General features: G+C 36.7%; 1 protein-coding gene and 1 non-coding gene across 5 annotated transcripts in view; both read left to right on the top strand.

Annotated features, from left to right (window-relative positions):
- Positions 1-17,224, top strand: part of PPP4R1 (protein phosphatase 4 regulatory subunit 1) — an 81,968-nt gene that overhangs the window by 14,346 nt on the left and 50,398 nt on the right. For 2 of the 4 annotated variants that reach the window (XM_012746131.3, XM_075993685.1), the window contains exons 3-4: positions 13,872-13,956; positions 14,757-14,863. In XM_012746131.3, coding sequence (XP_012601585.1) covers positions 13,872-13,956; positions 14,757-14,863 — 192 coding nt within the window. Of the gene's footprint in view, positions 1-13,820; positions 13,957-14,756; positions 14,864-17,224 lie in introns of all 4 variants that reach the window. The other 2 variants (XM_012746128.3, XM_075993684.1) reach the window with 1 other exon arrangement.
- On the top strand, positions 6,964-7,071 carry LOC142861756 (U6 spliceosomal RNA). The gene has a single exon (XR_012912910.1). It is a non-coding gene; the product is annotated as a U6 spliceosomal RNA (small nuclear RNA).

Below are 17,224 nucleotides of genomic sequence, written 5' to 3'. Positions count from 1 at the left end.
GAGATTATGCCACCACACTTGGCATGCCCTGCTAAATTTTCAATTTTTTGTAGAGATGGGGTCTTACTCTTGCTCAGGCTGATCTAGACCTCCTGACCTCAAGTGATCCTCGTGTTTCAGCCTTCCAGAGTGCTAGGATTACAGGCATGAGCCACCTTACCCTACCACGGAAGTTGATTTTTTGAAGTTAGTTCTGAGACATCTAACAGAATAGAGGTTTGGACCATCTTCTGAGAATTTTAAGATTTAAAAATAGTTGTTGTGTGAACATGAAATTACCTTGAGTTTATAGTATTTGAGCATATTTAACAAGGAATAGAATAGAGGTATACTTATGGTATTAATGCAGATGGAACTAGAATTCTCTGTATTGAATTAGAATAGCCAGCCTTCTGTATCCATGGGTTCCATATCCAGGCATTCAACCAACCACTGATCAAAAATATTAAAAAAACACACACAGCAATAAAGAATAATACACATCAAAACAATATAGCATAACAACTGTTTATATAGCATTTACTTTATATTAGGTATTATAAATAATCTAGGGAAGTTTAAAGTGTAGAGGAGGATGTTCAGAGGTTATATACAAATACTAAGCTGTTTCATACCAGGGCTTGAGCATCCTCGGATTTTGGTGTCTGGAGGAACCAGTCCCCCACAGATACTGGGGAATTATTATATTGTACTCTTGAGAGAGTTAGGGCTTCTGTGTACTCTTTTCTCCTGTTCTTTGACAACTAAGAGTGGTAAGATCGTTAGAAGAGGAGTGTTAGGAAATGAGGCCTGGAGTTCTGTTAAAATGCTATGTTAAGACAAAGAGGTCATCTGGCTTGGGAAAGACATCATGGTCTTTGCTTCTATCTTGATTTTTTAACCGATTTTAATTAATAATTTTAATCAAATTTTATTGTGGCATAGTTGAATAAGTATATATGTTGCCTGTGATTGTTTATTGTTTGAAGGAGATAACTTAAATTTAGTCAAGTTTTGCTTAGAAAAATCCCGAATGCCACTCCTAATTGCAGGGTAGTTATGTGATTTCTCTAGCCAGGTAAGATGATTTTCCAAAATGTATTAATGTTACTCTTTTTTTTTTTTTTTTTTGAGACAGAGTCTCACTTTGTTGTCCAGGCTAGAGTGAGTGCCGTGGCGTCAGCCTAGCTCACAGCAACCTCAAACTCCTGGGCTCGAGTGATCCTTCTGCCTCAGCCTCCCGAGTAGCTGGGACTACAGGCATGTGCCACTATGCCCGGCTAATTTTTTATATATATATATCAGTTGGCCAATTAATTTCTTTCTGTTTATAGTAGAGACGGGGTCTCGCTCTTGCTCAGGCTGGTTTTGAACTCCTGACCTTGAGCAATCCGCCCGCCTCGGCCTCCCAAGAGCTAGGATTACAGGCGTGAGCCACAGCGCCCGGCCTTAATGTTACTCTTGAAAAATTAGAACGCTAAGTTGATTTTGGTTGGTCATATTCCTCTACTCCTTCTGCCTCTCCTGCATGAACCCTATGCCCCCACCTATGCCAAATTACTAGTCATGTTCTAAACATGAAAAGGTTTTCCTTGACTCTGTATCTTTGGATTTTTTCTGCTTGAATGTCCTCCTCATACCCTCTGTCCTGATTGGTAAATTCCAGTATATTTTCCCAGAATTGGTTTGACTTTGAAACCTTTTCTTACTCATTAGGGCAGACTTAGAAGTATAATATTAATAGTTAACAACATATATTAGTTAACAGCATATTTCATATGTATACACTCTTATACCATGTATCTTTTGTTAGTAGAATATATTAATATATATGCATATACATATATATACCCATATATGTACATACACTTACATACTTTTTTGTCTAATTTTTGTATCTGTATCTCTTGTTCAGTGCCCAGCACTATATATTATAGTAAATGTGCTGTGCTACTTACTGGTTAAATGAAATGAATGAAAACAATTAAAAGCACACAGAAACCACAGTAAGATTTTCTGTATCTAGAAACAAAACAAAATGCAGAGTGGAAGAGAACATCTGCTTATTTGCCTGACACTGTGTTTATGTTACTTTATAGGCATTGTCTTTGTGTGTCTTAAAAGTCTTGACAACAGTTATTCTATAGATGAAGAAGTAAACTCAAGTTAATTAGGTACATGCTTAAACTTATATTGATAATTCATAAGTGACAGAAGACAGGTTTTGAACCCAGCTCTGTCTTACCTTAAAAAGCCTGTGCCCTTTTCACACCACTTTTTCTATGGCTATTTAGTGATTAAATTAGTCATCTTTAAAATCCTGCAGTGGGCCCAACTTTTAAATTTTCACATTTTAAACACTGTTTTTCTTAAAATTAAAAAAGCTAGGTTGGGCGCGGTGGCTCACACCTGTAATCCTAGCACTCTGGGAGGCTGAGGCGGGCAGATTGCTCGAGGTCAGGAGTTCAAAACCAGCCTGAGCCAGAGCAAAGACCCTGTCTCTACTAAAAATAGAAATTAATTGGCCAACTAAAAATATATAGAAAAAATTAGTCAGGCATGGTGGTGCATGCCTGTAGTCCCAGCTACTCGGGAGGCTGAGGCAGGAGGATCACTTGGGTGGGCCCAGGAGTTCGAGGTTGCTGTGAGCTAGGCTGACCGAGCAACAGAGTGAGACTCTGTCTCAAAAAAAAAATAAAAAAATAAAAATGAAATAAAAAAGCTAAAGATTGGGATTGTTGTCTTTTGCTACCCTGGATTCCTGTGTTAGGTGCAGGGAGCTGTGAGTAGCATAGAGCGTACTTCTGGAACTATGAGGATGATTTTGTCTCTTCTACTGTATGATCTCATGTCTTTATACAGAGGGAAATATTTAGTTCTATATGTAACAGTGATAAATATAATTGTTTTATTGTTTCTTTCCCTTGTCATCTTCTTTCCTCAGGTTCTCTTTAGTTGTAACACATTTGATTCCTCTCATAATTTGGAACTAGAAGATTATATTGAGTCTAATTTATGTTTAGCAGCAGTTTTCAAATGGTCTTGGAGATAGGGATGGACTAAGCCTTAGGTATAGGAACTTAGGTTAGGGTTATATCCTAGGTTTCTATTCCTATTAGGAATTGTATTGCATTCTATTAGGATTCTATTCTATTCTGTCAAGATTCACTAAAAGCCCCAATTTTCAATGAAAAGATGTGCCATACATACAGCTTCTTCATGGAAGCTTTTATTTTGTAATTAAATGTTAGGGTTTAGAAAATGAAGAATGCCTTCTTAAATATTTTTTGGAAATCAGTCTCTTATGTTGAGGTCACAAGAGATCTTCCTCTTAAACTTTTGGAGACAAGGTCTTGCTCTTTTGCCAGACTAGAGTGCGGTGTCCCAGTTATAGCTCACTGGAACCTTGAATTCCTGGGCTCAGATGAGCCTCTTGTCTCAGCCACCAGAGTAGCTGGGACTACAGGCACATGCCACTATACCAAGTTAATTAAAAAATTTTTTCTGTAGAGACAGAGTCTTGCCATGTTGCCAGGCTGGTCTCAAACTCCTGGCTTCAAGTGATCTTCCTGCTTTAGCCTTCCAAACTGCTGGCATTACAGGCTGAGCCACCACACTCAGCCTCCTTTTAACTTTTCATCCTTGCTCCCCTGCGGCTAGCAGTAACAGCTACCTAAGACAGTAAATTTATAGGGAAAGAGGGAGTATTGGAATTTTGGGAGGACAGATATAATTTGAAAAAGCATTTCAAATATCATTGTTTTTAGATGTTTTTTAAAAAACTGGTTTGAACACTGTATTGTATGGTTTTAGGCATTTTAAAACTTCAAATAACATTAAAAGATGATTTTTTTTCTTCATCAGTGGAGGAGGCTTAATTTTAAAAGCTGTGAGACAGTATAGGGCTATTGCTGCTATTATGGTGTCCAAGAATCCATAAACTTTAGTTATCTCAGAGTCCTGTGGTACTGATCCTTTTATAATTATGAAATGTCTCTCTTAATCTCTGGTGATACTCCTTGTCTTTAAGTCTATTTTTTGTGAAAATAATATTGGCACTTCAGCTTTCTTATGCTTGCTATTTGATAGTCCATTTTTAAAAAATCCATTTCAATCTACTGGTTGAAATTTTAAGATTAAAAATATATCTCTGGTAGACAAACTACATTACGGTTTTGCTTTCTCATTAGTCTAATATCTTTGTGTTTTAACTGACATGTTTATTTAGTCCATTTATTTTTAATGTGATTATTGATCTGGTTCCTATTTTGCTGTTTGTTTTCAGTTTGTCTCATTCATTGGTTTTTCTCTGTTGCTCCTTTCTTGACTTTATTTTGGGTTAACTGAATAATTTTTAGTATTCCATTTTAGTTCCTCTATTATCTTTCTGGCTATACCTTAGAAGGCTGTACCTTTCTGGCTATACCACCTTTTAGAGATTACTCCTAGGATTGTGTCTTTAATGTATCACAATCTATTTAAAGTTAATGTACTACGAATAAATCATAGGAATCTTGTAGCAGTAGAGCTGCATTTACTCTTATGCTATATTATCTGAGGGTATTATTGACTGTGCTGTCACTTAGGGTGTGTGTGTGTGTGTGTGTGTATATGCTGTAGGATTTTTTAAAATTGATTCTAAGTTTTTCCTTTAACATATGGTAGGTGTATGCAGGATGGCTGGGTAAGACTTAAGTATACAGCCTGTGGCCATGGTAATCAAATCTTTGTGGCCTCCATAAACATAAAATTCATAGTCTTATTAGTCCAATCAAGAATTGGTGAGGAAATTTTTTAAGTAGCTTGACCTAGGAGAGGATGATTCAGGCCAGAAGGATTCCACAGATATTGGCAGGAGGCAGCAGTATTGGGAAATAGAAGTGAACCTTTGTTACCAGTGTCTGTGCCAGAGTGAAAGACCACCAACTGCTTTGTATAGAAGTGATTGTCAACCATGCCTGATAGATCGAAGCAAAATATGATTTTGTTACCTTCTAGAAGAATGTTTCTCAAATATGGTTGTTTAACAGTCTGCATTTGAATTAGTGGGGTTATTTATTAAAAGTAAATGTTCTGGCCGGGCGCGGTGGCTCACGCCTGTAATCCTAGCACTATGGGAGGCCGAGGCGGGCGGATTGCTCGAGGTTGGGAGTTCGAAACCATCCTGAGCGAGACCCCGTCTCTACTAAAAATAGAAAGAAATTAATTGACCAACTAAAAATATATATACAAAAAAAAAAAAATTAGCCGGGCATGGTGGCGCATGCCTGTAGTCCCAGCTACTTGGGAGGCTGAGGCAGGAGGATCGCTTGAGCCCAGGAGTTTGAGGTTGCTGTGAGCTAGGCTGACGCCACGGCACTCACTCTAGCCTGGGCAACAAAAGTGAGACTCTGTCTCAAAAAAAAAAAAAAAAAAGTAAATGTTCTTGGGCCTTACTCCAAACTAACATAATCAGTATCTGAGTGTGAGATACAGGAATCTGCATTTTAGGTAAATGCCTTAATCTTGTTTTAAATATAATGATGTTTGACAATCACAGCTGTAGGAATCTTTCCCTCTGTATGAAACATGAGTTTTTCTCTGGCCGATTAAAAGATTTTATCACTGCTTTTAAGCAATTTGATTATATTGTGCCTTGGTATATTTTTCTTCATGTTTCTTGCTCATGGAATTCATTGAACCCCTTGAATCTGTCTATGGATTGATAGTTGTTGTTGTTGTTTTTTTTAATCAAATTTGGAAAATTTTTGCATTATTTCAAATATTTTTTATGTCCCCTACTTCCTTCTTTGGGCACTCCAGTTGCATGTGTGTTAGGATGCTTGAAGTTTTCCTGCAGTTAATTGATACTCTGTTCTTTCCCTTCTCCGTATTTTTCTGTTTCATTTGGGATACTTTTCTCATGATCTGTCTTTAAAATAACTAACCTTGTCCTCTGTTGTGTTTAGTCTGCTCTTGATCCCACCCGATATATTTTTCATCTCTCTCTTTCTCTTTCTTTAATCTCTACATCAATTTGGGTCTTTTAAAATATCTTTCATGTCTCTTAACATGCTAAGGCTTTCTTCTACCTTCTTGAACATATGGAATATAGTTATAATAACTGTTCAGTGTCCTTATCTGCTAATTCTGTCATCTTCGTCCATTCTGGCTCTGTTTCTGTTGTTGAATTTTTCGCCCCATGGTTTATATTTTCCTGATTTTTTTCATGCCTAGTAATTTTTTTTATTGGATGCTAGACATTGTGAGTTTTTACCACTTTTGAGGGCCAGGTGTTTTTATTTTCATTTATATACTCTTGAGTTTTGTTCTGGGACACAGATAAAGTTACTTAGAAAGAATCTGTTCCTTTTGAGGCTTGTGTTAAGCTTTGATAGGCAAAACCAGAGCAACCGTTAGTTTAGGGCTAATTATTTGCCACTTCTAAGACAATACCTTTGAGTACTGTGCCTGTTGCCCCGTGTATTATAGAGTTTTAAAAAAATTTTTGGTTGGTGGAGACATGAACTATTCCTGGTCCTTTGTGATACTCAGGGATGGGTTCACCTGATCTTTTAAGGTAGTTCTTTTCCCAGACTCAAGTAATTTCCTCACACAGATATACTGTCCTAATACTCACCTTAAAGACTCATCTGCAGCTTTCTGAAGCTCTTTCTCTGTGATACTCCATCCTCTCTGGTACTCCAGCCTGCAAATTCTAGCTGCCTTGGCCTCCCTGAATCCTCAACTCTTGTCTTGTCTCCTCAACTCAAGGAGTCTGCTGGGATTTTGGCAGGGGATCCTTGTAGTGCTGTGCCCTGGAAACCTTTCCTAGGAAGTCAGCTGGGGGACTGCATGGCTTATTTCATTTGTTTCTTCTCTCAGAGTGCATTGTCCTTCCTACACTGTCTTTTGTCCAGTGTCTGAAACGATTAGTTCATATATTTTTCAAATTGTTCTCTTAAACATTAGGAACAAAACAAAATATAAAAATAATCTTATTTTGTGCTTGCTTCGGCAGCATATATACTAAAATTGGACCGGTACAGAGAAGATTAGCATGGCCCCTGCGCAAGGATGACATCCTTCTTTTATTTATTTTTAAAAATTATTAAAAAAAAAGAAAAATAATTTTATTTTGTATGCCATGGTGAGTAATCTCATCCAATTTATCATCTCACAGTCACAGTTCTGGAAAGCATATTTTGCACTCATTGTCTTCACTTCTATTTTCCTTTACTTCTTCAGTAATTGTCGTTTGCCTTCTCTGCTTTCTTTCCTTTTTTTTTTTTGATGGGATGACGATAAAACTTTATTTAATATATTGATAAAATGTTCCAGATTAAACGTGTATTATTTTTTACTGATTACTTTTTTGGGGAGGAGGTTATTTATTTATTTTTTATTTCAGCATATTATAGGGGTTACAAATGTTAAGGTTACTTATATTGCCCATGCCCCCCCTCCCTTCTCCCACGCACCTGACACCCCATAAATATTATTCCTATATGTCGACTTAAGCGTTGATCCATTAATACCAATTTGCTGGTGAGTACATGTGGTGCTTGTTTTTCCATTGTTGAGATACATCACTTAGTAGAATGGGTTCCAGCTCTATCCAGGAAAATACAAGAGGTGCTATATCACCATTGTTTCTTAAAGCTGAATAGTAGTCCATGATATGCATATACCACAGTTTATTAATCCACACATGTATTGATGGGCACCTGGGTTGTTTCCACACCTTTGCGATTGTGTACTGTGCTGCTATAAACATTCAAGTGCAGGTGTCCCATTTGTAGAGTGTCATTTGATCTTTTGGGTAGGTGCCCAGTATTGGAATTGCTGGATCAAATGGTAGATCTACTTGTATCACTTTGAGGTATCTCCATATTGCTTTCCACAGAGGTTGAACTAGTTTGCAGTCCCACCAGCAGTGTAGGAGTGTTCCTCTCTCTCTACATCTACGCCAGCATTTGTTGTTTGGGGACTTTTTGATAAAGGCCACTCTCACTGGAGTTAAGTGATATCTCATTGTGGTTTTGATTTGCGTTTCCCTGATGATTAGAGATGTTGAACATTTTTTCATATGTTTGTTGGCCTTTATTCTGTCTTCTTTTGAAAAATTTCTGTTCATGTCCTTTGCCACGTTTTGATAGGGTTGTTTGATTTTTCCTTGCTGTTTTTCCTGAGTTCTACATAAATTCTAGTTATCAGCCCTTTATTGGATGTCTAGCTTGCGAAAATTTTCTCCCATTCTGTGGGTTGTCTGTTTGCTCTCTCTCTCTTTTTTTTTTGAGACAGAGTCTCGCTTTGTTTCCCAAGCTAGAGTGAGTGCCGTGGCATCAGCCTAGCTCACAGCAACCTCAAGCTCCTGGACTCAAGCAATCCTACTGCCTCAGCCTTGTGAGTACCTGGGACTACAGGCATGCGCCACCATGCCCGGCTAATTTTTTCTGTATATATTAGTTGGCCAATTAATTTCTTTCTATTTATACTAGAGATATGGTCTCGCTCTTGCTCAGGCTGGTTTTGAACTCCTGACCTCAAGCAATCTGTGTGCCTTGGTCTCCCAGAATGCTAGTCTGTTTGCTCTCTTGACAGTTTCTTTGGCTGTGCAGAAGCTTTTTAATTGGATCAGGTCCCATTTATTTATTTTTGTTGATGCTGTGATTGCCTTTGGGGTTTTCTTCATAAATTCTTTGCCTAGGCCAATGTCTAGAAGAGTATTTCCAACATTTTCCTCTAGGATTCTCATGGTTTCGCACCTAATGTTCAAGTCTGTTATCCAGCGTTAGTTGATTTTTGGGAGGGGTGAAAGGTGTGGGTCCTGTTTCAGTCTTCTGCATGTGGCTATCCAGTTTTCCCAGCACCATTTATTGAATCAAGATTCTTTCCCCTAGTGTATATTTTTGTCTGCTTTGCCAAAGATTAGTGGGTTCTCTGTTCTATTCCACTGGTCAATGTCCCTGTTCTTGTGCCAATGCAAAGCTGTTTTAATTACTGTAGCCTTGTCGTTTAGTTTGAAATCTCATAAATTGATACCTCCTATTTTGTTTTTATTGCCTAGCAGTGATTTTGCTATACAGGGTCTTCTCTGGTTCCATACGAAGTGTAAAATTATTTTTTCTATATCTGTGAAAAATGATGATGGTATTTTAATAGGGATTGCATTGACTCTGTAGGTTACTTTGTGTAGTATATAGACATTTTAACAATGTTGATTCTGCCAACCCATGAGCATAGTATATTCTGCCACCTGTTTACATTCTCTGCTATTTCTTTCTTCAGTGTTTCATAGTTCTCCTTGTGGAGGTCTTTTACCTCCTTAGTTAAATATATTTCTAGATACTTTGTTTTCTTTTTTTTTTTTTTTTTTTTTTTTGAGACAGAGTCTCGCTTTGTTGTCCAGGCTAGAGTGAGTGCCGTGGCGTCAGCCTAGCTCACAGCAACCTCAAACTCCTGGGCTCAAGAGATCCTCCTGCCTCAGCCTCCCGAGTAGCTGGGACTACAGGCATGCACCACCATGCCCGGCTAATTTTTTATATATATATCAGTTGGCCAATTAATTTCTTTCTATTTATAGTAGAGACGGGGTCTCGCTCTTGCTCAGGCTGGTTTTGAACTCCTGACCTTGAGCAATCCGCCCGCCTCGGCCTCCCAAGAGCTAGGATTACAGGCGTGAGCCACAGCGCCCGGCCTAGATACTTTATTTTCTTTGTTGCTATTTTGAAGGGAATTGAGTCTTTCATTTGGTTCTCACTTGTACTGTTGTTGGCATATGTGAATGTCTGATTTCTGTGTATTGATTTTGTATCCTGAGACTTTACCAAATTCATATATCAGATCAAGGAGTCTTTGGGTTGAATCCTTGGGATTTTCTAGGTATAATATCATGTTCAGCAAAGAGTGAGAGTTTGATCTCTTCTGCTCCCATTTGGATGCCCTTAACTCAGCTATCTTGTCTGATTGCTGGAAGCTAGGACTTCCAGCACTATGTTGAATAGAAGTGGAGATAGTGGGCAACCTTGTCTTGTTCCTGTTCTAAGTGGGAATGCTTTCAGTTTTTCCCCATTCAGTATGATACTGGCTGTGGGTTTGTCATATATGGCTTGTATCATTTTTAGGTGAGCCCCGTCTATGCCTATTTTGTTGAGCGTTCTTGTCATAAAAGGGTGTTGAATTTTGTCAAATGCTTTTTCTGCGTCTATTGAGAGGATCATATGGTCTTTGTTTTTGCTTCTGTTTATATGGTGAATTACATTTATAGATTTGCATATGTTGAACCATCCCTGCATCCCTGGGATGAAGCCCACTTGGTTGTGATGGATTATTTTCTTGAGAAATACCTAGATTCGATTGGCTAGGATTTTGTTGAGAATTTTTGCATCTATATTCATAAGGGGTATTGGTCTGTATTTTTCTTTGTTTGTTGCATCCTTTCCTGGTTTTGGTATCAGGGTTATGTTCGCTTCATAAAATGTGTTGGGGAGAATTCCATCCTTCTTGATGTTGTGGAATAATTTCTGCAGGATAGGCACCAGTTCTTCTTTGTAGGTGTGGTAAAATTCAGGTGTGAAACCATCTGGTCCAGGGCTTTTCTTTTCAGGAAGGTTTTTTAATTGTTGTTTCAATTTTAGTACTTGATATTGGTCTGTTCAGGAATTCTATTTCTTCTTGGTTGAGCCTAGGGAGGCTGTGTGTTTCTAAGAAATTGTCCATTTCCTCCACATTTTCCAGTTTGTGTGCATAGAGATTTTTGTAGTATTCATGAATTATATCTTGTATCTCTATGGCATCAGTTGTAATTTCTCCTTTATTGTTCCTGATGGAGCTGATTGGAGATTTTTCTTTTCTGCTTTTTGTTAGTCTAGCCAGTGGTGTGTCAATTTTGTTTATTTTTTCAAAGAACTAACTTTTTGTTTTATTAATCTTCCGTATAGTTCCCTGTTGTTGATTTCATTTAGTTCTGATTTGATCTTAATGATTTCACGTCTTCTGCTGGGTTTGGGATCGGTCTGTTCTTTTTTTTCCCAGCTCTTTGAGATGATTCATTAGGTTGTGTATTTGTGATCTTTTTGACTTTTGGATATAGGCATTTATGGAAATAAACTTTCCTCTCAGGGCTGCTTTAGCTTTGTCCCACAGGTTTTGGTAACTTGTGTCACCTTTGTCATTTAGTTGAAAGAATGTCTTGATTTCCATCTTGATTTCCTCATTGATGAAGTGATCATTCAGCAGAAGGTTGTTTAGTTTCCATGACTTTGTGTAGAAATGAGAACTCCTGTTAGGATTGATTTCTACATTTATTGTATTGTGGTCTGAAAAGATACATGGTATAATTTTTATTTTTTTAAATTGTTTGAGACGTGCTTTGTGTCCTAGGATACATATGGTCAATCTTAGAGAATGACCCATGAGCTGATGAGAAGAATGTATTTTCAGTGCTTTTGAGGTAGAATGTCCTGTAAATGTCAGTCAGGCCCATTTGTTCTAGAGTTCTGTTTAAGTCGTTATTTCTTTATTGATTTTCTGTTTGGAGGATCTGTCCTGTGCTGTCAGTGGAGTGTTAAATTCTCCGACTATTATGTTGTTGTTGTTTATCCATTTGTTTAGATCCAGTAGAGTTTGATTTATGAATCTGGGTGCACCAAGGTTGCGTGCATATATATTTAGAATTGTTATGTCTTCTTGTTGAACTGTACTCTTCACCATTATATGGTGACCTTCTTTGTCTTTTATTACTTTTGTTGATTTAAAAACTAAGTTATCTGTAATCAACACCGCCAGGCCAGCTTTCTTTTGGCTTTCGTTTGCTTGAAATTTCGTTCTCCACCCCTTTACCTTAGTCCAATTGCATCCTTGCAGGTTAGATGTGTTTCCTGAAGGCAGCAGATACTTGGCTTATGTTTTTTTATTCATCAGCCACCCTATGTCTCTTGAGTGGGGAGTTCAAGTCATTCACATTTATTGAGATAACTGATAGGTGGGGCAGATTTCTGTTGGTTATGTTGGGTTGAACTTTGTTGCTTTGTTTTCTCTCTTGAGCCATTGTGGTATCTGGGCTTTGATCTTTAGCTTTGAGTAGATTTACATTCATGAGTGTTTATTGTGCTGATTCGTGGGTAACATTCTTTTGAGTACTTCTTGAAGGGCTGGTCTTGTCTTGGTGAATTCCCTCAGTCTTTGCTTATCTGAGAATGTCTTGATTTCACCTTCATATAGAAAACTTAGTTTTGCAGGGAATAAGATTGTAGGCTGGGCATTGTTCTGTTTCAGAAGAGTGAGAATGGGGCCCCAGTCTCTCCTTGCTTACAAAGTTTCAGTAGAGAAGTCTGGCGTTATTTGGATTGGCTTTCCTTTGTATGTTACTTGCTTCTTTCATCTTACAGCTCTTAGAAGGGCCTCTTTAGTTGATGTTTTGTTCAGTCAGTTGAGTGCATGTGGTGATATCTTCCTGTTTGTATTGAATCTCCCAGGGTCCTTTGAGCTTCTTAAACTTGTATCTGGAGATTTTTAGGAAGGCCTGGGAAATTTTCCTCTATTATATCTTCAAATAGCTTGTCCAACCCTTGAGTGTTTTTTTCTTCCCCTTCTGGTAACCCTGTGACTGTCACATTAGGTTTCTTCACATAATCCCACATGTCTTGTAGGCTTTTCTCTGCTTCATAGCATGGAAAATTGCCCTTGTTAAGTTGAGCTAATTAACGCACAACATGGCACAAAAATACTAAGTTCAATGGGCACCTTTCAGTTCTTCCTTGACTTCTTTGCCAGTAAATGCTATTTAATTACACCTTCAAACTTTTCTTTGCTATGTTCCTTTGAATCATTACCTTCTGGTTAGTTTTTGGCCTCTCTTTCTTGGTCTTCTCTTCTTCCTCCTGCATCTTGAGTAGATTTCTGACCTAGCAGTTTGTACATACCTTCATTATAATAATCATTTTAAAATAGATTATTTTCTCAGTAAAATATTATCTTTTTGCAGGCAGAAACATTAGTAGTTTTATTGCTATTTCCCCAGCATCTAGCCTAGTACTTGACACAAATGTATCTAATAAATGTTTGTTTAATGAATATAAATACTACTAATGGTTTTTAGCTTTCTTCTATTAAAGGAAATCAGATACCAGTTTTATTAGCTTGCTTATTTATTTGTTTATTTATTTTAGACAGAGTCTTGCTCTGTTGCCAGTGCTAAGTACTGTGGTGTCAGTCTATCTCACAGCAACCTCAAACTCCTGGGCTCAAGCAATCCTTCTGCCTCAGCCTTCTGAGAGAGAGCGCCGAATCCTAACCACTAGACCACCAGGGAGTGATTCAGCCTTCTGAGTAGCTGGGACTATAGGCATGCGCCACCATAGCCAGCTATTTTTTTTTTTTTCAATATATATTTTTTAGTTGTCTGACTAATTTCTTTCTATTTTTAGTAGAGATGGGGTCTCACTGTTGCTTAGGCTGGTCTCAAACACCTGACCTCTAGAGATCCCCCTGCCTCAGCCTTTAGCTTTATCTTGTACATTGCAGGAATTAGCTGTATCAGTGTTCAACTTTTTGTGTATTTATTCACAAGTTGTTAGAGTCCTGATTGAACGTGTAAAGTTCTCAAGACTCTGATCGCTGTTTCCCACATTCTGAGTTTCTATGACCTCTGACCCTTGTTGTTTTAGAGGCAATTATAATATTCCTGTAGGAAAAGGAGAGGAAGCATCCTTCCATTATTCATGGCTTCTGGATTGATTCTAAGATTCTCTTATGATTCTTTATACCATTCCAGAAACATACTTATGCTGCTGCAGACAGGCAAGGGGTGTATTTTAGTTTCAAAGTGTTATAAGGAGTATTTCTGATGTCTCTGATAGTTGGTGTGGATGACTACAGCTCAGAGTCTGATGTGATTATTATACCTTCAGCCCTGGACTTTGTCTCACAAGATGAAATGTTGACGCCACTGGGGAGATTGGACAAGTATGCTGCAAGTGAGAACGTTTTTAACAGGTATGTGTATATTTTTTTCATTAAAGTGGAAGTAGAAGGGTGGTTTTTTAAATTTCAATAGGAAACATAAAATTAACCAGTTTGAAATATGTATTAACATGCATAATCTGAGTAATCAAGTTTTATTAATAATCAAAGCATGATCTGTTTTTTTAGTTGTTTATTCCTTAATCCTAGTAAACATACAGGATTCTTTCTTTGCTTTTTGGCAAAATAATACCATTGCATTTTTGCCATTAGGCATAATTTTGGTATTCGTGTAAGTTGCTTGTTGGGGAATATGTTCCTTGGACAGATAGATGGTATTGTATTCTTACTGTGTGCCAGCTGATGCTCAAGGGCATTGGGGCACAGTGGTGACCCAGCTCTAGCTCTCTTCATACTGCAGTGTCTCTCCATCTGTTGTCCCCAGACCACCTATATCAGACTTTTCTGGGAAATCAAAAAGTCTTTGTTCAAATTTTTTCAGTATAGGTATATAAAACTCATGCCAATAAAATATGTAAATGTATAATATGTAAATGTATAATGAGGAATATGTTTTTCCATTATGATAATTGATGGATGACTGAATTTTCACTGATGTTATAAATTTGTCAAATCAGTTAATAAAGATAAGAAAATATATGTTGGTAAATATTTAATGTTGTTAAAATCAATACTGGCATTTGCCACTTAAGAAATTGCATGCTTAATATATGTTTTATTAATGTAATAAGGGAAAATTTTATTAAAAACTATATGGAGTTTGTCTTTTAAAGTTCTAGATATTAACTATTTGATTTTATTTTTCTGTATAGACAAATGGTGGCCCGGAGTTTGCTGGATACATTGAGGGAAGTCTGCGATGATGAAAGGGATTGTATTGCTGTTTTGGAAAGAATTAGCAGATTGGCTGAAGATTCAGGTATATGTTTATGCAGAGAAAGTGAATTTACCCTATTTCTAGGAAGATTTTTAAATCAAATATGTGTTTCTAAAAACTAATGAAAAAGTTAATGTGATATGAGATTTCTTTAAAAGATTTCCTAAGTAACAAATTCATCAGTAACAACAAAATAAAATCTGTTACCAAGATCTGAACATTTTATAATAGGCTCATTTGGTTTAATTTTGAAAAGTTTTCATCAAAGCAAATGTAAGAACATTATTTTGTATCATGCATTTTATTTTAGGATGAATAATAAATTTAAAAAATAATTTAGAATAAATTAGAAGAGATGGAGGGGGCTATAAATGTAATGTGCTTTTTTTCTCTGTGTGCTTGTTCACTTGCAATGAAAGTCAGTTATCCATTTGTAAAACTAAACCTGATTTATTTCTAAAGTGAAGATAAGAGGGTCTGCTTAAGAAAGAGGTAAACTTATGTGAGGCCTAGAAAATGGTGATGTTAAAGTTTTCATAAATATATCTTTTCTTGTGGTAAACTATATATTACAAAACTTGCCATTTTAAGCTAATATTAAATTTTAAGCAGACTTTTATACTTGATTTTAGAAAAAATCCAAAAATAAATTTTAAAAAACCTTTTTCTTAAATCCATTATGTCTTTATTAAAATATATTTTCAATCTCTGATAAACTTCTTAGCATGTCAGGAAGTCTCATCTTCTAATTTTTAGATGAGTTTCCTCTTTTGGTAAACAATTTTATGGGACTAAGTTAACTGTTTACATAAGCCTTATGTATTTTAAATTTTCTTACGGGATGAACATAACTTCTGTAAGCTTAACTAATAATCTGTCTTTGCTTATGTATATGTGGTTGTTCTAGAATGGTTTTAGGAGGGTCTCATGAAATTTAATTTTTACTTATTTTTTTATTTAATATACATTAAATAATCATTTAACTTACATTTGTGGCACTGTAACAGCCTATTTTGGTTGTACCTTCTTAGTAGAGACAGATACTCTTTAAGGAAAATTTGTATTTTTTTTAACCTGTTTACCAACTCTAGTGTTGTTTCTTATAAATATATATGTATGTGTGTATATCTGTTTTAAATATGTTCTCAAGTTTGTAAGTTTGTGATAAATATTTTTATTGATATTTATACTTTCCATTCATTCAGTATACATAAAACAGTACATAATTTATGCCAAGTTCTAGATTTAATGCTAGAACAGTTATTAAGATAAGTAAGAATTTCTGTCATTGAACTAACAGTTTAGTGACTGTAACCAACATATAAACAATAAATTATAATGGGGACAAATTGGGCTGGCTTCAGAAAGTTAGTGACATTTGAGTTGGATTTGGTAGAATGGTGAGGTGCAGAGAGGAGAAAGGGCATACTCAGGAGAGGAAAAGGTAGGTTTGGAGGCCTGAGGAGTTCAAGGGGGTGGCCCGTTTGGTCAAGAACGAGGCCAACCTGACAACTACACTAAGCTGCTGAGTCTCCAGCTTAGAAAAACGTGGCTGTTAAACAAGGTATGTGAGGGCTAGATTGTAAAGGTTTATAATGTGCCATGCTAAACAGTTTACCTTTCTTGTGATTTAGAATAATAATGCATCAGTATGAACTGACTTGATGAAAAAGATAGGTGAAAGGAAGACTAATTGGGAGACTCTACTAATTGTTAATAAGGATGAGTTGTTTGAGAGAAATTGAACTGCTGCAAGGGATTCCAGAGCTAACCTCTGGATAGAGTGAGGGAGAGAGAGGAATTGACCCTGACGTTTCTAACTGGGTAGGTAGGCTGGGCTGGTTGTGATGTCCAAGTGAGATAAAACCTGGTGAATAATAGATAACCCTGAAGTGAGTGAATAGATCCATCCTCCTAAACAAAGCAGCAGTTTAGAATCTTTAAATCTTTCTTACACCTTATCTTCATCAGCTTTTATCTTGATATTTTTATTATTCCCCTAACTTTATCATCCACTTTTATTTTATATAGTAAATACTTGTTTAGATTTAATACTAAATTTGCCAGGTTTTTTCCCTCCTCAACACATCTTTTATCCTACTCTTGGTTCAGTTTCTTCTGAGAGGACATCTGTGGACAAGGATATAGCAGTATTATATCCTTTTTCCTTTGTCTGAAATGTTTTTATTTCACCATTACGCTTAATTGATCATATAGCAAAGTGTAGAAATCTAATTGATAGTTTCAATATTATTCTATTTCTTCTTGCTATTATTATTCCTTTTTTTTTTTTTTTTTAAAGATGGGGTCTTGTTGGCCGTGCACAGTGGCTCACGCACTAATCCTAGCACTCTGGGAGATGGAGGTGGTCGGGTCGCTCAAGGTCCAGAGTTCGAGACCAGC

Source organism: Microcebus murinus, chromosome 17, assembly GCF_040939455.1.
Source record: "Microcebus murinus isolate Inina chromosome 17, M.murinus_Inina_mat1.0, whole genome shotgun sequence".
NCBI lineage: Eukaryota > Metazoa > Chordata > Mammalia > Primates > Cheirogaleidae > Microcebus > Microcebus murinus.
The sequence above is the reverse complement of the archived record's forward strand: the minus strand, read 5'-3'. Positions and strand labels throughout refer to the sequence as shown.